The 21,614-nt window shown below is 39.2% G+C and overlaps 1 protein-coding gene across 1 annotated transcript in view; it reads left to right on the forward strand.

The window, feature by feature from the left end:
- The first annotated feature begins 2,363 nt into the window (after positions 1-2,363).
- commd10 (COMM domain containing 10) overlaps positions 2,364-21,614 on the forward strand; it is a 49,410-nt gene continuing 30,159 nt past the window's right edge. Inside the window, exons 1-5 of the mRNA XM_063896420.1 lie at positions 2,364-2,525; positions 3,588-3,678; positions 4,314-4,424; positions 5,122-5,277; positions 8,339-8,449. Coding sequence (XP_063752490.1) covers positions 2,497-2,525; positions 3,588-3,678; positions 4,314-4,424; positions 5,122-5,277; positions 8,339-8,449 — 498 coding nt within the window. The 5' untranslated portion in view covers positions 2,364-2,496. The remainder of the gene's footprint in view (positions 2,526-3,587; positions 3,679-4,313; positions 4,425-5,121; positions 5,278-8,338; positions 8,450-21,614) is intronic.

Below are 21,614 nucleotides of genomic sequence, written 5' to 3' on the forward strand. Positions count from 1 at the left end.
TAGTTTAACTTAACTTCCTGTTGCAGGTCACAACATAAGATGAGTATCATGTAGTGAAACATAAAAATAGTATAATATAACACTATAAGATGCCTATTTTAATGGTTAATATAGGATTTACTTATGCTTTAAAGATCAGTTATAAGAAACCCAGAATATTTTCTTGTTATTGGCTGCACTGACCAATAAGAAATAATGAATGATTAATGAACCATAGTAAAAGCATTAGTTAAGGTATAATTCTCAGCTGACCTTTATGGTGCAAACAGATTGCAGTGTTGTGGGTAACGCGTTACTAAGTAATTTACAGGCCTAAACTCACACTAACGCGTTAGAGTACTCTAATTACTTTTATCGAGTAACGAGTAACGTAACGTGTTAGTTTCGTGCGTTCGGTAATCAGTAACTTAGTTATTTAAAAAAAAAAGTAATCCGTTAAAATCCCGACTGCAGCCTGCTTTTTGTCAGACAGTTCTGTGCCACCTGCGGATGTCAGCGGAGGCGCAGCGCTGTGATGCGTCTGTGCCCTGCTGCTGACCTACATTACCTGTGTGTGTGTGTGTGAGTGTCTCGAACCCCTGGCAAGATGGCAGAGAGGTCAGCGTTTTCATCGTGGAAGTACGCACATTATTTTCAATTCACCAGCGAAAAGCACAAGAACAACATAACGGTAAAATGCACTCTCTGTGTTGTTGAAAAGCTTCTGTCGACCTCAAAAAATTCCACTTCGAATTTAAAAAACATCTTGCATCGAAGCACCGCTCTATCCCGCTGGTAGCAAGGCCTGCTGAGGAGGACGACGGTGGTGCACCAGCTCCAAAGCAACAGCGTCTGAGTTTTAGCTCAGCTACCCTCTCTGTCAGTGAACTTAATAAGATTGTCGACGGTTATGTGGTTGAGGAGATGCTTCCAATTTCAACTGTGGAGTGTCCATCTTTGAAGAGTAAATGTGAGTTTAAGCCTGTGATACTTAAATAGTATTTTCATAGTTCAGCTATTAGGCTATATTTGTAATGTGCCTGCTGTGTGCCAGTGAGCGATTTTATTGTTCGTTTTATTCGGCATTTTTGTTAGATCGTTGATTGGTCGTTAATTTATAAATGGATCTGAATCTGCAACCTGTTTACCTCAGATTCTGTTTACTTAAGCGCACGTACATTTATGCACTTTCATATCTGCATCATAACGGCTACCTGGGCTGGGTACCAAACGTTAGGCAACTCCTGAATTTTGATCACATGTTCTGTGATTTAAAAAAATAAAAAAAATAAAATGCTATGTGGCATATAACTGACTGTCTTTCTTGTTATTGTTATCCTGCAGAGTTAATTTGGTTGGATGATGTTATTCATTGTCAGGACGTCTCGGTGCATTTAAAGTAGGCTCTGTGTCTGCGTCAGTTAAGCTGCAGCATGTGCGAGGCGCTGCAAACGGCTTTTAATTTTCGGTAACGCAGGAGTACTCTAACGCGTTACTTTTATTAATAGGTAACGCTGTAACGTAACTGATTACTTTTAATTGATATTAACGTTGTAACCTAATTAACTACTTTCCAAAGTAACTATACCCAACACTGACAGAGTGTTAGCAGCAGATTCTGCTTTCACGTGGATGATATGTGCTTATTAAAAAAAGTTTTCCTTTCTTTGCCTATTAGCAAGCAGTGATAAAATATATACATTTACTCAAGAACAATAGCCTACTTGAAAACAATTTGAACATCCTGTTATTATTTGGATGATGCTTAATATTTCTATTAACAGTGCTACATTTCAAAGGGAACGATTGTTGTTCTTACACGTACACAATTAAAGGTCCAAACGTTTTGGTTTACATCTAAATATATATCATATAGGATATACCTATACTGATACGATGCTATTGTATGCAACTAAACTTCCCAATATCAAGCACAGTGAGACATGCTCCACACCCGACAAAATCAAATAAAAACCGTTAAAAAAACTTAATTCGTATTTTTTAAATGTATATGACTACTGAAAGAAGCCACTAAGTAACATCTTCAATTCAGGTCATTAACTTGTATTGGACTATTTTTAAAGATGTTTTAATACTTAAGTCATGGCTGTAAATAACGCTGTTTTTGCTGTGGCGCATTTATGACGGGCTTTTTTTTGTCCATCACTAGTTCCGTAGTGACTCTTGGAGCAGACACATTTATCGTGCGCTGCTTTTACGCAAACTATGCTCCGGCGAGTTCCATTACACGGTCACATTTGCTTGAATGTAAAATATTTGCTGACTTTGATGTGTTATAATACATCATTGACACAAATTTTAAAGTTTGCTTTTTTGTTCCCTGTAATATATTTATTGTACAGGATGTACTCACTGCGCATTATGGCGCAGCTTTGACTGTCACGTGAGTCGTCTCGTGACAACAGGAAGAAGGGATGTCAACAGTGTGAGGATGCTGCTGCTGCTTTGACACTTTTTTACTCTTCATTTTTCATTTGCAGAGAGCAAAAGCCAACAATGACTTCTTTTATAAAAGAAACACAAAGGTAGGCAGCTTATGTTTGTTTAAGTTCAGATGCCATTATAATTGTCTGTAGCTAACGTGAAGAGACTGTAGTTTTCTGCCGAGAAAAAAGCAGGCTTCCTCAAAGCTATCAATATTGTGATTTGGTGCATAACTTGACATTGCCAAACACATTAGCCTTTCTCGGTTAATCCTTTTTTACTGCTAGTATCATTACATTGACTTTATCCTGTTGCTTTGCTCTTTCGGGGGGAGACGTCTACAAAGGCGGTCTTATGCCATTGTCTGATAACACCCAGAAACATTAACAAAAAATATATATTTGGTAGCCAGCATTGAGACAATCCACGTTGTATGGTCTCCTAGTAAGACCACAACATTTAAGAAAGGAATGTAAATGAATTAAAACAACGCAAAAGGCTAAAATTCACAAGATACTATGCAGGTCAAGGATTTACTTGAAAAACATATTGTAGCCATAATGCATTGTTTGAAGTTCAAACTAGGCAGCAGTATTGGGCAATCAAACCACATTCAATATAATAAAACACAGACACTGTGACTCCTTTAGTAATGCAGTGCTGTGCATTTGAGTAGAAATGTCTCCTGTACAAACAGTTACTATGTAAGAGTTTGGCGGTCAAAAGTCACACATGTTTTAATGGGTACTTTTATATGTCATATTAGTATTTTAAGGATCTAAAGTAAAGTGTTGTAATAAGTATAAGAGAAAACCACTCATGCTCACATACACATGTCTCAAGAGTAAAGCAGTATCATCAAGTAAGATGCACAAACTGGGCGTAAAGTCACCTATCTTTTCAGAATTGACAGTTTAAAATACATCAGTATTTGTAGTGCTACTTCAAAATAAAATGTTGACTCCTCCCATTTGATTGAGTGCATTAGCTTTGTAGAATTGCTACCTTGTTTTCACCCAACCTAATTTTAAGCTGCTATCAATGTATAGAGGATGTGTTGAAATTCACTGAAATCCAGCCTGTGATACCTCTTATGTACTTGAGCAGTAACTTTGATTCAGATGCTTTCTATATTAACACTGGCAACTCTTCTTCCCAAACAGCATAAAAGAAGCTGTATCGTTCATCAACGCAATTGATGTGAACAAGTTCTCCAGGCTGATCTCCCGCATCATACAAAAGCTTCATCTGAAGGTACAGAGACCGCACAGCGTTATCAGTAGCAAAGACAAGAGGCTTGTGAGGCTTTTACACCAAAGCTGTGGTGCCAGAGAGGGCTGTGCATGCATAATGACTTGCTGGAGTATTACTTACACCCGGCTTTAATGAATGCACACAGGCCCGGCTCTGTTGATCAGGCTGCTTCTACACGATACATAGCTGTCACCCATTTACTGCGAGCACATTGTCTCTGTCTTTTTCGATTTGCTAAAAGAAATTAAAAAATGTTTGTTTCAAAACAATATATAATTAAATAATCATTTGAAATGTCGGAGCATGTAATCCCCAGGAGTAACCAAAAATATTTGATGTTTTTGAAAGACATGGTCCTACTGTTACACTTAAGAAGCAAAAAGCTATTCTTAATGTTAATTCATTTAATGTTTGCTTTCTGTCAGGCCAAAATGTCTGCTGGTAAAAAAGCCTATTCACATCGGTAAACCCCCTTTTAATACATTTTGTGTCTAAACGGCTGCACATATGCTGGCATCTGACATCCACACTTATTTTAAACAATTTCATATTTTTATTATATTCTCATTTGAATTTCCTTTACTTTTTTTGTGGCTATTTTCACTCAAACACAGTAATTCATGTTTTCTGCACAGGGAGAGCGGACATTCAGTGAAGAGGAGGAAGAAAAACTCCAGGCTGCTCTCTCATTGGATAAACAGGCTCTCCATCTGGTCCTGGAAACTTCTGCCTTTATACTTGAGCAGGTAAGGGGTGGTTTTCTGGCATCTGCTACACTATTGAAAGGATTTCACCTGATTTCAGTTTATAACGTGATTGTGAAAGGTTTTCATTTTGCAATGTTGGAGATCTTTGATGGATACATGTTGGTGCTTTGAAAATATTAGATTTGAACATTTGAACATTAGATATTAGCTTTATTAGAGGAGGTCAAATGCGTATTTACATTGCTTTAGATTTGAAATAGAAGATATATAATGATTCTAACCATTTATAGGTGTTGTTTCATTGCACACACACATATCCACTTTATGCTTACCTCCTAGCATGGTTTGCTTTACAAAAATGCATTTAAGTGAAAAATTAAAATGTTTGAATGACCATGCAAAGTGATCACTTTACAAACCATGCTTATGTAAAGAGACAACCCACCATTGTTGGCCACATCTGTGGTTAAAATAGCATATTTCAATAAATCAATATGTCGAGACTTGATAAGACCTCACAAGATAGGCATTAGCATATTGCTGTTGTTACTGTTGGTGTGGATCACATTGTTTCTCCAGCTGGGGTCACTGTTGTATCATGGATTGTTGTACTGTATTTTTTTTGGGAGAAATAGGAATTATGACAATATGAATGAAATGTTAAACCTGTGAAAATGGTTAATTGCAGTATTTATAGTTAAAATACTTCTCTAATCTGTATGTCTTTTTATTCTAGGCAGTGTATCATAATGTGAAGCCGGCCTCTCTGCAGCAACAGCTAGAGGCGGTGCATCTAAACCCAGACAAGGCGGAGGCGTTCTCTCAAACATGGGCCGCAGCTGGACCTGAGCTGGTGGAGAAACTTAAGCACAGTACCTTCGCCCCAAAGAAGGTACGGCTAATGAACATTTTAGATTTTCAGTTCTAACTGTGAACTTTAGCAGCAGGGAGCAAGGAGCCGAAACACAATGAGAACACGGTAGAGCTTGAAGGCGAGCACTCAATGTTACAGCCGGAGAATTGACAAACATATTAGATCTGCAGCCACAAAGTGACACAGCTACTGTCTAACTAATTCTGAAGATCTCTCACTCTGTCCTCTGTATTAAGCTGGTTCTGAGAGAATAATAAACATTTTGCATGACAAGACATAACAAACAAATCACAATAACACCTCTATCAGCTGAAGCAAAGAAAATCATTTTTCTCAGAGAGAGTGCAGCACCCCAAGGTCGCAGGCCTGGGCCATGGGCAGGGAGACAGAGAAAGTAAAGAATGATGAACTGTGTCAAAGGCTAGTAAATAGCTAGCTAAATCTGACCATGTTTCTAAACGCCATTGTAAGATTATCCTCTCCCAGACATTGTGATTGAAAGTATAGCTTACTTATTCGCATGGTTTTATCCCTTTGAACTAAGCCCTTTTTAGTGGGACATCGTAGACTCTTCATACTGAATTGTGTATGAACGTCCTGACTATCCATATTAACGGTGACCTGCTTTTGTGTGAATTAATTCCAGCTGTTTGTATTACAAAGAGTTATTTCACAGCTCACAGAAGTTGTCACATAAATTGAAAAAAACGTGTTCCTATTGATTACGCACTGACACTTCAAACGGCACTCCTTACAAAGTCAAGGGAATTAAGATCTAACTATATTAAGAGAGTAAATAAGCAGCATGTACGTATCAGTCACATTATGCTGGAGCTGTTGCTGCTGTCATTTCACCTGCCTGGGTCTCTCAAGTCAGATTTCTCTCTCGTTTCCCCAATGAATTTGTTGCTGCCATCAGAAGGCGGTAAAGCCGTTTTTCCTTGAGACGACCTCTGCTACCACTTTGATTTTATAACTTACATCTAAGGTTTTATATCTGCTTTTTCAAGTGAATAGAAAGCAGGTGCTGTTTAGCTATTTCTTTGAATTTGACAAAGATGCAAGGCTCTTCTTACGAGATTTTTACTTTTGACATTCAACAAACTAAACTTATCATATAAGCAAAATATGATGTGTCAGGAGATTCTGAGCCGCTGAATAAATTTAACATCGAGGTTTCATTGTGAAGACTGGTCATGTACGCATTTTTTTTGTACACGAAAGAAACAAGAACTATTAACATTTATTTTTCATATGTGGGTTATTTATCTGTATTACATATGCATTTTCCTGTTCACAAACAAATGCCAACATGTTAGAGGAAATGCCAGTCTCTACTTCTATATTTCAAAACCCCAACAAGTTCATTTGTCTTGTAACTTTGCTTTTTGAAACTAAATATCTTAAAGTTATTTGTTACTTTTTTTGTATTTATTTAGCACCCGGAAAGCTTACTTTAGCATGTAGAAAAGGTTATATCTCTGTTTGGAGATCTAACATTCTTGATGCTTTTGAAACTCATTTTTCTCAGTAACTCGGTGTTGAGCTGCACTGCTCATTGGGATTTCCTTGTCTAGACCGAACAAGTCTGCCAGCTGTCTGATTGATTAGCCCAGTTGCTGTTTTAATCAATGCTGCTGTTTACACAGAATTAAGAGATTTGTCTTTGTCTGCACTGAACAACAATGAAGATTACTTTGATGTTCTTCCTTTTAAAATGAGTGTACTTGTCTTTGAACACCTACCAGAAAAAATGCACATGATGGAGCAGGAAATTAATAATATACATTAATATGGTACTGTTATTCGGTTTTTTAGATTAAACATTTATTTATCATTTATGTGTAACCTAATATTTAGGCACACTTCTTTTGATTTCCCAGATTTAATGTCTTTGCATTATCTGAATGTAAAATAAGTAGCACATCATAGAGTCCTGATGTTTATTCATGCTAATGTGTGGGCTGTTCCTGTTGTGAATCATGTAGCCCCACCATTCCCCACCTCACACCTGTCCTCCCAATAAGTCACACATGGTTTATTAATACGGCCTCGCTCTGCACCATAAAACACTTAACTGCCCTGCCTTGACACAGTGCTGCTCATCTATCACATTGCTTCAGCACACTGACACCGAGACGAATAGTCCGACAAAATGAAACTGGGAAACAAAGTAACTTAGGCTTTGAGTAAAAAAAGTTCCACAGTATTAAATGTTAATCTCTTTTTTAATTACCATATTCATACATTCATAAACACAGCGATGGCTTGTGATTATTTTAGCTATAGCTCATCTGGTCAGTACATGGTCATCAAACCAAGCCATTAATAATTTGGGCACACAATTTTTCATCTGAAGAAATATGGTTTTATTATTAGTCTGGGTTTGAAGTCCAAGAAAACAAGAGAGAGAAAACATAAGCCCAACATTTTAAAATGAGTTGACAAAATCTGAGATACCTAGTATGTTTTTCAGATGATCCAAGGGAGAAACAAAAAGTCTCTGCAAATATTACGATCGTAAATAATAGCTTAAAATTGTTAAAATTGCCAAAACACTTGATACCATGTGTTTCAAATGGGAGAAATTGCTGCTTCTGCTGGTCTTATGTCTTTGTAAATTGAACATTGTTTGGGGTCCGACTGTGGAAGACACCACGGTTATCATCTACGATACAATGAAAGATATTGCTTCATTTGAAAATAATCTGCAGATGAATCGATAATAAAAATAGCAACCCTAGAACAATACAACGTAATGTCTTTTAACCTACATAGACCTACAGTTTGATTATCAAGGTTTTCTATTTGCTTGTTTACATTTATGATAATTATTTTATTAGTTAATTACCAGTCGGAAAAACAAACGAATACAAAGAGCTTTGAAAAACATAACGCAATAACAAATATCAAAACATGGAAAAATCTAGGTCAAGTAAAACGTATATTTCAAATACAAATAAAAAATTTTCCGTCAGAAACTCTTTTAAAATATGTCGAGGGCATTTATACATTTTATTGTGAGGCTTTATTAAAACGTCAGTATTAAAGAAAGACTGGCTCCTTTTGTGTGTTGCAGCTGGAGTATGTCGGCTGGCAGTTGAACCTGCAGATGGCCCAGTCCAGCCAAGCCAGGCTGAAGTCTCCCAGCGCTGTCCTCCAACTGGGACTTCGCAATGAAGAATCTGAGGTACCACAACACATGCACACACAGACACTCACACACGATGTACACAGACATCATTATTTTTCTTGCTCTTCTCTCTTCACTTATTTTCCTCTGCAATCAGAGATCTGTTCTGTGTTCAAGCCAAACGGGAGGCATCTTCAAGCTGTTCCTCTTTCTCTGCTAATAGATGGTAATCCCACTGGTGTCTGTCTTGACCCAGAGGTAGACGTACATCTGGCTCCAGAGTAACTGTAGTGTAAAGACCAGAGATCAGGGAGCTTGTTATCAGAAACCTCCAGGGGGTCTTTGTGCTCTGAAAGACTTCCTCCGTAGCTACAATTGGACAGTTTGTGCCTTTTATTGGAGGGTTGCAACTAGCATTGAACTGTATCCATTTATACTCACAGTATTGAGGCTTGTTTACAATATGTGTGAGACATAGACTAGACGTTTGCCTTATTGCAATATTAACTAAATATATTAAGGATTTTGGTGCAGCATCCTAATAAAGCATTGCCCTAAATATTTATAAAGGAACATAACAACAAAACACACACATGGATTTGACTTCAGTCTTTTTCGAGTGTAGCATCTCCCTGTTGCCAATCATTTGTATTCAGTAGAGTGCATTTGGATCCCAATTAGCTAATGCTATGTAGTGACTCTAATAGCCAAGACCTCATGAGCCTCCCTCACTCATTTCTTTGTCTTCTCCTGGGAGCAGGATTGCTCTGTTGCTGTAGAGAAAACAGTGAGAACTCTTTAGGCTGTTTGATTTTCACAGTAAATTATTTTCAGCCTTTAAACAACCTGATTTGATTAAAAATATTTGATCTAGACTTACCAATAAGATTCTTCGAACAGCATCACAAATGCTCACAAAGTTAGTGAGGTAAGATTAATCAAGTGCTACAAATGGACAAATATTTGAAATATATTCTGCAGATTTGAAATGCTAAATAGGAGTGCTGTTTGTTGGCATGGATACTGGATATTTTAGTTATGATTGGTTTCTTTTAAAGCAGTTTTGGTCTCAAAATGGAGGAACTGATTATCCTCCGAGCCTGGATAGTATTGTTCCAACTGACTAGTCAAGTGTCTTTCTTTCACGCTGCTTTGTATTCAGTCCCTAGAGAGCGATGGCTCAGCCTAAACGTGGAATTAGGCAAGACATATTCAAATTGCTGCTGTCTTAATGTGGGCCTATAGGCGAAAGCTAGAAATAAAATATATGTTCTTCTTTATCTTTGCGAACGCGACAGCAGTGTTTTTTTTTTTTAGTTTTGGACTATTTTCTGCTGTGTTTTCGCAAGGCTAGCAGCAGAGGCATTAATTTATTTAAATCCATTTACACAATTCCCCTTGTGGGAGGAGATAGCTGGGGGGCTAAAACAAGGCTGGTTAGAAGAGTAGAAGGATCAACTTCATTGAAAATGACTGTGCTGCACATCCCCTGGCGAACTGCAGGGGGCACTGTTGTCTCACAGGTGGGAAAGAGTCCTTCAGCAGCATTGACGTATCCCAGAGATGGATAGGATACCTCATTTAACTTTATATCAAAGCAATGTGAGTCTCCACAGTTTTTTATTTTCAATTTCCTTCAGTGTATTCAGATTAGAGTTTCCTGAGAGTGAGTTGGTTTTCTTTCAAACTGTGGGCTCAGTACAACTTCTTGAATGTCAAAACACTGCGATGACTGAGGAGTACATTAGATCTGAATCAAAGAGAAATTCAACTGCAAGTGTCATACTAATTACAAGGCCGATTTATAACTTCCTCGCTGCTAACAGTATAAAAGGAAGGGGAAGGCACAGCTGCAACATGAGATATTAGAGGATTTGAGGTGCGGGGGTCAGGAGAGGGTAGCAGGGGAGAGTTAAGGGAGAGGGAGAAGAGGTGAAAACAAATACGAAGGGTACATAGGGAGTAAAATAATGAAGACAAAGAGGATGAAGGAAAGAAAATGAAAGAGAAGAAGAGGATGGCGAGGGTGGCCGTCTCTATATTATTGATTGCTCCAAGTGGAGAGTCAGAGACTCTCCCATCTGACCAGCCTCCTGCTTCATTAACACTCTCCCTGAGGAGTAGGAGGAAGTGGGGGGGGGGGGGGGGAGAACTGCCAGGGAGCTTCACATCTCCTTCGCCAAACAATAAGTGACATACAATATATCTACTGTACAATGGAGGAAATGTTAGAAGACATATTTGGACAAATAAGGGGACTGCTTTTTAGGCTGTCTGGGTCTGTTTTTCAGTTCTCACTGAAATATTTATTCTCAAGGGGAATTTCTTTCATAGCATTTCCCCCCTCTGCCTCCAAAACAGCATTTATTGAAATGATAGATCACTGTTTCGGCTCCCAGGCAGAACTCAGTGTCGCACCTCACCCAGGGGAGCTGCCATTTCCCTAAACTGAATTTGTATCGGCTTCGGTGGAAAGTTGCTGTTCTGAGGAAGCATTTGCAGTACATAAGCACACAGGAAAATGTCCTCACATCCACCCCTTCCACCCAACTTTCAAGGGTGATATCTCTAGGTTATCCTCATAAGGATGAGTGGAAAAGGCCTCATTTATTATAAATGCGACATGAGACCTGTTGCATAGCTTATTTGTTATTTCACAGCATTGAAGATAGAGAAAGACTTAAGAGGGAGGAAAAGAAGTAGATGAGGATACTGATGATGATATCAGGGGATATGATAGGAAGGATGCAGAATAAAGGAAAGAGGATGTGTAAAACTGGAGGATGAGTTGATCTCAGTTTAGTAATGGAGATGATAGAGGTGTGTATTGCATGCCTCCTGGCAAGTCACAAGTCAGTCCCAAGTCCTAGCAGTAAAGTCCCAAGTAAAGACAGAGAAGGGCAAGTCGAGTCCAAGTCCGAGTCACATCAAAGCCAAGTCGAGTCTTTTTCCCGATCTTTTTTAAGTCCTGAACAAGTCATCGTGTACTTTTCACTTAATATTGCAATTATTAGACTATCGATCATAATTTTAACATATCAATCTAATCTACAGTTTAATTTTATAAATACAGATTGAAACATGTTCAATGTTTCTGTATTAAAATCTTTTACGATATACACATGCGCCCTAAGACCTTCAAAGTATCTCAGAGAAGAAGTGAGAGTGAATATTGAGTTTGAATTGTATTAGCACGGAAGGCACCAATGTGACCATAAAGTTAGTAAAGCGCCTTGACCAGTGAGGCATATGAGCTGAGTGGATGTCTGAAAGCAGTGCTTGAGCATGTTACAGTATGTAAACATTTTCCTTTAATTACAATGAGACTTAATATTTCAATAAACAATGTTTAATCTGCATTACAAAACGACATTACAAAAACAGCAGAGAGAGAAAAATAGGGGCAGTTATTTTGAAAATGAAAAGTGAACCATTTTTTTTCTCAGGTGTTACCTCCAAAATTTAAGTGAGAGTGAGAGTGAGAGTGAGAGACACGCAGACACTCAGTCCGGTCGGACAGCTCTCGACTAGGTTTCCCTTCCGCGGCGCAATTGCATATTTTCCTTAGGTGAAATCCGGGAAAATCGTGAATATTAATGACGGGAAAACCGGGGATTATCCAATCACGTTGGTTAAATCCCTGATCCAATCCAAAAGGCCAAAATCCGCCACATGATTGCCGGCTCTAGCACTTTACGGTCTTCAGGGCTTTGCAAGTTCGCATTGCAGGGAAAGATGTCCATGATCAGGAAATTTAGTTTTTGACTCGAGACATGTCAAGTCATTACAAGTAAAACAGGCAAAGTCAGAGTAAAGTCTCCAGTTAATAGTATTCAAGTCCAAGTTGAGTCGCAAGTCATGCCGAATTTGATCAAGTCAAGTCTGAAGTCATTAAAATCATGACTCGAGTCTGACTGGAGTCCATGTCATGTGACTCGAGTCCAAATGTCTGATATGTAGTGATAATTTGTTTGCAGAGTTTCCCATCATCAGCACACTTAAATGCATCAGGAATCTGTACTTTTATCATTTTTCAGTTTTCATCCAAACTCTAGATTTAGTTATTTTCCAACTGCACAGTTCTTGAAATAGAAATGCACAGTTTACCCATATTAATTCTGAGTTGTGTTGCCTGCAGAGAGTTGGTCTTTGTGGGATAAAGCTGGGCTTAAAAACAATAGAGTAAAAACGCCTTACTACTAGCTGGAATATGTAGTTCAGACATGTCTCTCTAAAACAAAACTTTAAGTCGTTCTGTAGTTAATCCCTCACTTTATATCTGTGCAGAGTGTACTCTCTAGCTAAGACAGATGTCAGAGTACTGCTCAAGGACTACCAAAGAGATAAAAGCTGAGGCAAAATAATTTATTTGAAAGATTTAAGGAGTAAAATCACGAAGAAATTCCCATGCTTTGGGGTCAAACAAACCTGAATGGTCATTGTTGCAACTCGTGTATCTCTAAATATACCAAAAAGGATTCTGACACAACCCTTCATCAGAGGTTACGTAGTCTTTTAACTGTGAGCACCTAAAACAACCAGAGTTATTCGTTTAAATAGTTGCTTTAAAGTAAGTCACATGAGAAACACAAAGATCTCCAAGAAAAGGAGCACCTCTCTTTTAACCTGTTGATCTCCCTTTACATTCTTCCTGTGCCCTATTTAAGTCTACTTTACTCCTGTATGTGCCAGTGTAAGTGGAGGACAGTGATGAGCTCGGGGCACCCTGAACGAGCGCTGGCTCACTCTTTCTCTTCTTTCCCTTTGTGTTCCTCTACCACTATTGTTTTAGATCTCTCTATTCCAAAGTATGCACTTTCTTTTGTACTAATGATATTCAAGTTGGCCGTCGTGTAGCTCAGTGGGTAGAGCTGGCGGCCATATACTGGGGTTTGATCCCCATGCGGTGGACCCAGGTTCACCGCAAGTCCCTTTGCCGCACGTCATCCCCTCTGTCTCCCCATTTTCATGCACTATATTAAAGGCACTGGTTGCCCAAAAAAATCTTTAAAATAATAAAATAATAATAATAATAATATTCAAGTGTACACACTGAATGTTGCTTTGATGAGTCTAAGAGTGGCAATCCCTTCCCAGTCGTTGTGTCTTTCTCTCTTTCTGTGTCTCAGTCCCGTGGTGTTAGAATGAGCCACTGCTCCGCCGACCGCCGTAGGGTGACATTTATAATACAGAACATCTATTAAGTTTCAAGGCAGCCACCGCAGATTTCAATATTTATTGTGGGCTCGCCAGGCAGGCACGGTGTAAGAGCTGGTGAGCAAATGTAGCTTCCACATGCTTCCCCAACTTCAAAGGATTTGTTTAACTGATAGCTTCAGACAGACTTGATGTGAGTCAATAAAGCAAACTTCTTTTGAGTTTCAATCCACAAAAGGGAAAAATGAACTGAATGCAGCATCAAGACAAAATACCAGATTTTTCTTGTGTTTCTCCCGTAGACCTTAAACATTCAATCACAATTGGTGAGCAAAGACAGCTTTCTCCAAGAGAGGAAGTCCTGGATGTACTCGATAGGACAGTGAAGTTGTTGATCATAAACATGTGATTGACTTTGTTGACTATTTAGTAATGTTGATTTAAAAATAATAACAGTGAAGTTAGGGCTGCACAATTAATCGAATTTTAATCACGATCACGATTTTGGCTTCCCACGATCAAAATCGCGTGATCGAGCGATATTTTAAATGTGTCATTCGGTTCATAGAACGCTCAGTATCAACGTTTTTTTCCAAAGCCAATCTAGCGCTTCTAGCGAGTGATGGAGAAAACAAGCCTCGTATACAATACAATACACAATACTGGGTTTTCGTTTTAAAACGGAGGCTTTTGGAAACGCTGCTGGCCCCGGGGCTGCTGATTAGTGTGGACAGGCAGAAACGCAGACTTTTGGAAACGTTAACGTAGGCACCCATGAGCGCTTTCTGACTGGGTCTTATCGATCACGAGTATCCTTCTCTGATTCGTCACGCTCCTACCATGTGACCCTTCCTTACCCGGAAAAATTCAAATCAGCTGGGGATCGGGTCAGATCAGCTGGGTATCGGGTCGGATCAGCCTTCACTACCAGTGGTAAACATGGATAACGAAGTAAAAGCGCTGTTTACCTTGTTGTCTGTGGTAGCAGTTGTTGTGCAGGTAAATTCTGCATTTTATAATGCTGCAACTGCAACCGGCACGCGCATGCCCAGTATGCGTGAATGGTCACGTTTTCGTTTTAAAACTCCGGATTAAAACGAAAACGCAGTAGTGTGGACGAGATATATACCTATTTTATTTTGATGCACAATTGTGTACATTAGCAGGAATGTAGCACCTGGATGTGAAAGCAGTAATAATGAGCCTATGTGTCAATAAAAAATGTTTTGGTTAAAATTTAACAAATAATCGTGATAATTAATCGTGATCTCAATATTGATTAAAATAATCGTGATTATAATTTTGGCCATAATCGTGCAGCCCTAAGGGAAGTTCTTTTTTTTTTCTTTACGGAGATCTTCCAAGAAGCCAGATACGGACGCCCTGCTAAGCTCATTGCTACCTTCCCCTGGAGGGTCGGCCTTGGTGTTTTGTTCTTTGCTCTTATTAGTTGATTTGGTTGTCATATTTTGGTGATGTGTTAGGTGAGATTATATTATTATTCACTTGGTATTAAGTTAAAGCAGAGTTAGGTGCTTTGAGAAAGTTAAAATGTTCGGAAGCGAAACTCAATTTTTAGTGAATGTCGGGTCTCCCTATTGTGCTATCTTTAACCATGACTGCATTTTAATTGCACCAGTTTTCTTGTACAATTTCTTGTAGCCACTGAAACAAGAAAATACTTTTACTACCCTCACTTTTCATGATGAATATGATGCCAAAGTAGTTCAGTATGCTTTCAGTAAAATGTGGAATAATTACGAGACAAATAATAGTTCCAGCTGTATCTTGGTTCAGTTTTCTCCTAGTATGAGTGTCTGTAAGCATCATAGAGGCCCTGCTGTTAATTGGGCTCATTCATACACAAGTGCTTCTGAATTGTCAGAAAGATCATATTTCTGGCAGATCAGAGTCTATAGGCGTCTTTGACTCTATCACAGTTGCATTATTCTTCTTCAAGACTGCATCTCTTCTTGTTTTTTATCCCCAAAGTAAATGTTACAATTCTCCCTTCTTTCCTTTTTATTTGTGTCTTATTCATGAGCCAATCTTCCAGTTTTTCTTTGAAATCTTTGTGTCAAGTTGTCCCCAGCTATCTCCAAATTATAAGCCAACGTATTCTAGTTTGTGGGAACCTGCTTGTTTTTGTTATCAAAGCATCTGACATGAAAGACTTTTCTTCTTGTGATTCAAATTTTTTTCTTCTGTTCTAGCTTACAGCACCAGTGCTGTTATCACCGAGGAATGGAAGCTCTTTGTTTGAAAGCTCACACACTTGCATAAAAACACACAGAAACGAACACATGGTCGCACACACATTAAGCCCTCCCAGTGAAGGCTCTGACTTTATTTATTAACATGGTGTGATGAGGAATGCAATTAAACATCCCCTTTTTGACTTCTGCGAGGAGGTGCTGTGATCAGAGGGTCCCTGAACATCCCTCCCGTCTCCTTCCAACCGGCATCACGAGCAGCAGGCCAAACTTTGAACACAACTCTCAAAGCTCCCCTGCGAGTTACGTAAAGCCCTGTTCCTGCCTCCCACATGCTCTTGTCATGTAAAGCAAACAAACAACACACCCAGAGTTGATCCAACCTTTCATTGATCATTGGAGGGATTACATGGCCCAATCAATATATTGGAGAGCTCATATGTAAATGCTACCAAGTTCAAATCCTTCACTCCAAGCCACCCACCAGTCAGGGGGGACAAAGGCAGCTTTGTCTCAATCTCTACTTGCCTTGCTCTACATGTCCCAAGATGCTTTGTTGCTTTGTGTGCACATCTTTTTAAAGGCTCTCCCTTTCTCTCTCCATCTCCATCTCTCTGTGTCTCTTTCTCCATCTCTCCCTCGCCCTCCCCTTTTCCCACTGGTGATTTGTTTTTCTCCTGTGGGATTTGGGATCCCATTCATCGAGAGCGCATTGTTCGGCTCTTATCCATTCCAGAGGATGGGCCCCGAGATGCAGAATGGGTGACTGTGGGTGCCCTCGTCTCTCCCTCTCTCTACCCCTACTCCTCGCAACCCCGCTCCCTGCTTCTTGCCATACGATGATGTCATGGCTTTTATTTTCTCTGGGGGTACCCATTGATTCTCTCTCCCTATTACACACTCTCTATATCTCCCTTTTGCATCCCCCCACATCCCCTAACCTCCACTCCTGTTTCTTCAGTCAGTCCCGTTCCCAGATTCTTTTGCCTCTCAAAAGGCGCCTGGGGGATTTGGGGATGTTTGGATGTTGTTTAGCACATCCACGGTACATGCTTGACACACAGATAGAGAAGCCATCAACCCTGTAAATCCAACAGCAACTCTCATTTAAATCTCATTGATTTAACACCCCTCTTGTATTCGCACATCTCCTTCTCCTTTGGGATATTCTATGGATATTCAGCCTGCTTTGTTTCACTCCCAGTTTGTAAAATAATCATTAATCCCCTGATAACGTGGTGCCATTTTGCCATAGCCGGAAGCCATAGTGAAAGAGTGCTTAACACTGATAATTTCAGATGTGCATGTGTGTTTTTTCTTTCTTTCAGTTTTTCCGAGTTTATTTTAGAGGCTGCTCTGCCTCTTGGCTGAACTATGCTCGGCTGAGAAATATCTTTCCGTTTAAACAAGACGCACTGATTGCAGAAGCACAGAGCCAAATCACATCCATTCATTCCAGTGAAAGTTGGCTGATAGGCATACATGAGGGAAATAGGCGTTTTTGACAAAAATGACAAATATTTGTAATAATGCAGATAGATTATCACATCATGACCGGGTTTGGGTATTCATTAGCTTTTGATTATTGGAGTTTTCTTTTTTTTCTGAATTGTGCTGCATTTCATGTGACAACAATCTGCTTGCCCCCCGCTTTGACGTGAAATAATGCCAATGAAAGGATATGAGCTTTAGGCTGCTTCCATTCCTGGAAATAATGACTATAATAAGTGGGTTGGAGCCTGGCACTGTTGTTATCCGACATGCATTGATAGGGCACAGAGAGATTCCTCCGCCTCTATCAACAAATTGTCACCAGCGAATTACTGAACAACAAACCTCTTTGATGCTACACTGGTGTTTGACTGTTTTGTTGAAAGGTAAAGTATTGCTTCAGAAAATGATCTAAGGATCAGTCTACTGCCGCATGGGTTTAAGGCCGGGTTTTATTAGATTTGTTTTTTTGGACTGCAACTATACAAGAACATGTTGAGAATTATGATTTATATATATATATATATATATATATATATATATACAAACCAACATCATATAGTAAGTGGTAAATGGCCCCTACCCTTTCAGAGTGCAATTCACTTATGCACATCTTTTGTGTAAGCACAATGATAAGTCTGAGAGTCAAGAACGTTGCCAACACAGCCTAACATCATGAGAGTGTTAAAACCATATCAGATATAGCGAGCTACTATTATTAATCTGGTTCCTTTGCCTGAACTTCCTGCTCCGGTCCTACAGTCCTGGCAGCACGGATAAATTAGCTGACAGTTTACTAGCTTACAGCATCTACAGTTAGCGGCTATTGTTAATTTAGCAACAAGTAACGCTTTTTTTTCCATCGGGAAACTGTGAATCACAGAGAGCGGTGGTAGAGCAGCCGCAGGACCTCCAGATAGAAAAAAAACGTTTTCATATTGCTGTAACGCCTTCCTCTTTTGTCCTGGGAGATTGTACAACCTTTTTTTTAGGTAAACATAAGGTTGTTTTCATGGAAATGAGACTACAAATCTGAAGGGACAACTCCTTCTTAGTTTTCAACCAACACTACTCAGTGAATTGACTTTGTATTCTGGCATGAACTGAAAATCCCTGCATAGAAATGAAAACATCATTGTCTACTATCATAACCACACTGTTGATGACACCATATTTATGTCTGGCTTTGTGTTCTCGGTTTGGGATGAAGTGTTTTTTCCTTTTGGAGCTGCAGCTGAGGTTGTCTCATGCAAGATGTACTGTAAACTTTCCCAACTATCCCTGGCCTTTTCATTTTACATTCTCTCACACACTCTCACTTTTGTCCCCCCCCCCCTTCCTCTCCTTGTGCATGAGAGCGACAGTGTCTACATACCATGGGGGCACAGGCCGGCTGCCTTGGCAATCGTCAAGCCTTACAGTCGTGAATAGCAGCCGTTACTCGTCTCTCTCTCTCTCTCTCATTTACACACACACTCACAAACACACACACAAACTCCCACACAGCTCGGTAGCCCATGACCCCCTACTGCAACCCTGTGCCAACCTAATACATTAAAATGTATACTGTTTCAAAATTGAACCCTTGGCTGAAGGGGTTGAGTGCCACTTATCCTAGACCCTGGCACTGCGGTGCTTAGTTAAGGCTCACACTACATGATGTTGGCTAGCTTCAGTTCTTAGTAAAGCCACCCAACACACATTTAGAAGATTAAGGTTTGACACAGCTTTTTCCAATGCTTTCTCAGAATCATATTGCAGTAAGCAGATTCAGAGGTGAACGTAAAGTTTGGAAAAAGTGGCTTTGATTCGTAAAACTTGATAACTGGAATGCGAAACAGATACAGAATCTTCATCTAGCACATCGTTCCCTGCTCTGTTAATAGACAGTTTATGGGCTTGGCAGTAGAGGCTGGTACATGACATGGCTCTTTGTGTACCATTGGACGGTAACTGGCTGTCATGAATATAGTCATATTGTTATGGCCCACACACTGCTCCTTGGGTTGTTTATATTGCTCCTCGAGCCGTTAGGTCTCCCCATTCTCCCTGGCTTTGCTGCATTAAGCGTTATGATTTGGACACTATTAGACACAAAGATTTATTTTGGGTTTAAATGAAACCCAGGTAACAATTTTAGGAAATGTTAGATCAGTGCTTTGGTGTATTCGCATTATTTTTTGACTTCATTTCTTATTTGTGGATACCATGTTATGAAATGATGGTATCAAACACCCATTAGCACTCCGGGGTTGGATCAATTGAATTAGAGAGGCCTCATTTTACAGTTGGGAATGGGAAAACGTAAATATGTTTGTCAACCCCTTAATGTAATCATCTATTTCACAAGTCAATAAGTAGACGAAAGTTGAGGAGTTTAGGCAGGGGAACGTTGTGGAGATATTTTTTTGTATTGTTTTGATGTTTCTATGAGGACAGCAAGCTGTTAGAAAATGACTAGAATGTGTTGGCCAGTATTCTAGGAACCTGCTTTACATGTTTAGGGGATTTTCAGATGTATTCTCATTGGTGTAGGCATGGCCTAAATTCATGAGTTGAAAAGCTTGAGGGTTGAGCTGAAAGTCTTGTAAACAGTAAGCCTTGGATAAATAGTCCGCAGAGGCAGAGCTCTGTCTGCCCACGGAAAAACTGCCAGCTTTAGTCATTCCAATTCAGGGTTCTGCACTTTTTAGGTGCTTAATGTGATTTGTCTCCTTTCAATGTTTGCACCCTCAATCTAGAAAGTGTGGGAGGTGTGAACAAACAATGTGAAAGCACTGGGCTATTTACAGACATTTATTTTTCCTTAGTCATGTACCATTTAGCTAGAATACACTGCAAAGTGCACAATGATTTTAAACCTAATCAGAATCAGGATACCTTTATTCGTCCCACGAAGGGAAATTTACATTACAGCAAAGTCAAGATAGAGACGAAGAAAATAGATCACTATTATATAAAAAGACATGCATATAGTATTAAAAATAAGAAGTTATTACAATTCAAAGAAGTACTTTTCTAAGTATTTTACTCTGCTTCTCGCTGTGTATAGTTCGATCATTTTCTGGGCAGATCATTTTTTTTATTTGGACGGCACCTTTCTCTGTAACTTCTCTCCTGACTAATGTCACTGATTTCCTTTAGCTTGATTATTGTTGAACATCAATACATCCGTGTAGTTTGCCATCCTAGCAGCACAATTGTTTTTCTTGATATTCTGGAGCACAACATCAACAACAACAGCGCTGGTTTGACTCTTACAGGTCGAGCCAAGTGGGTCATTCATGGTTAACCGTTTCACCTTACAGATACAGTACCATGCAGTTATAGTACATGTAAGCTCTCAGGCTTCTTATGCTAACATGAAGCCATGAGGATGTTTCGATGCCAAACCGTATATTAAAGTGAATCCTGCTTCTTTGGAATACATTTACATGTTATTTCTTGTGCACTATGACACTCCCAACTTCCAACACTCCCCTACCTTATGCTGCACATCCTCTTGACTGTTGCTCAGTGTTTGAGTTTAAACGAATGAATGAGAGGAGGAACGTACTGTGTGTGCAGTTGGTGAGAAAGCTATTTTTGGCTGCTCTTAAGGATGAGTCATAGGGCCCATATGAATGGATAAGAAATGATCCGTACATCAGTCAGAATGGGCCACTTTTCCCACTCCTTCATCGCCACATCCATACCATTTCTGTGTCATTATCTTTATTTTTTCAATCCTTTACACAGCTCTTTTCACTGACTGTTTCCACACTTTTTTTTCCTTTACATCTTTATGAAAGATGCCTGGTTCATTTGTCTCTGTGATAATTAGAGAAAGCATCAAATTGATAGGTTAAGCCCATGACAATTCGTGTTCAGAGCACAACATATGTCACCTGCTTCGAACAATATGTAGCCTTTTAATTACAGCACGTGTCCCGCCAGTAATGGAGGTATTGAAACTGAAAGGCCCTGTGGAGTTGTCAAAACATCTCAATACACTGAATAAATAGAAGCAACAGTATATCCTATTGAGTTAACAAGTATACGTGATGGCCTGTGAAATGCTACTGAAACTGAAATATGATGTCAACATTAAGAACAGCAGCTTCATTCTTAACAAGATGGATGAATTATCTTAAAAGGATTTCAAAGGATCTTTTCTCTTAAGACAAACTCAACACATTCCCTATATTAATAAAGATGTGGAAGGTAATTATATTTATTTAAAATGGATTAATAACTTAACATTTAGTCAGTAAGTTATCAAAAATTGTAAAAATGCAATCACACTTTCCCAGAACTCAAGGTGAGTTATCTAAAACCTGATGTCTGTTTTTTCAGATACAGTCCAAAAGCACCCATAGATA

The sequence above is a fragment of the Eleginops maclovinus genome, chromosome 12 (genome assembly GCF_036324505.1).
Source record: "Eleginops maclovinus isolate JMC-PN-2008 ecotype Puerto Natales chromosome 12, JC_Emac_rtc_rv5, whole genome shotgun sequence".
Lineage (NCBI taxonomy): Eukaryota > Metazoa > Chordata > Actinopteri > Perciformes > Eleginopidae > Eleginops > Eleginops maclovinus.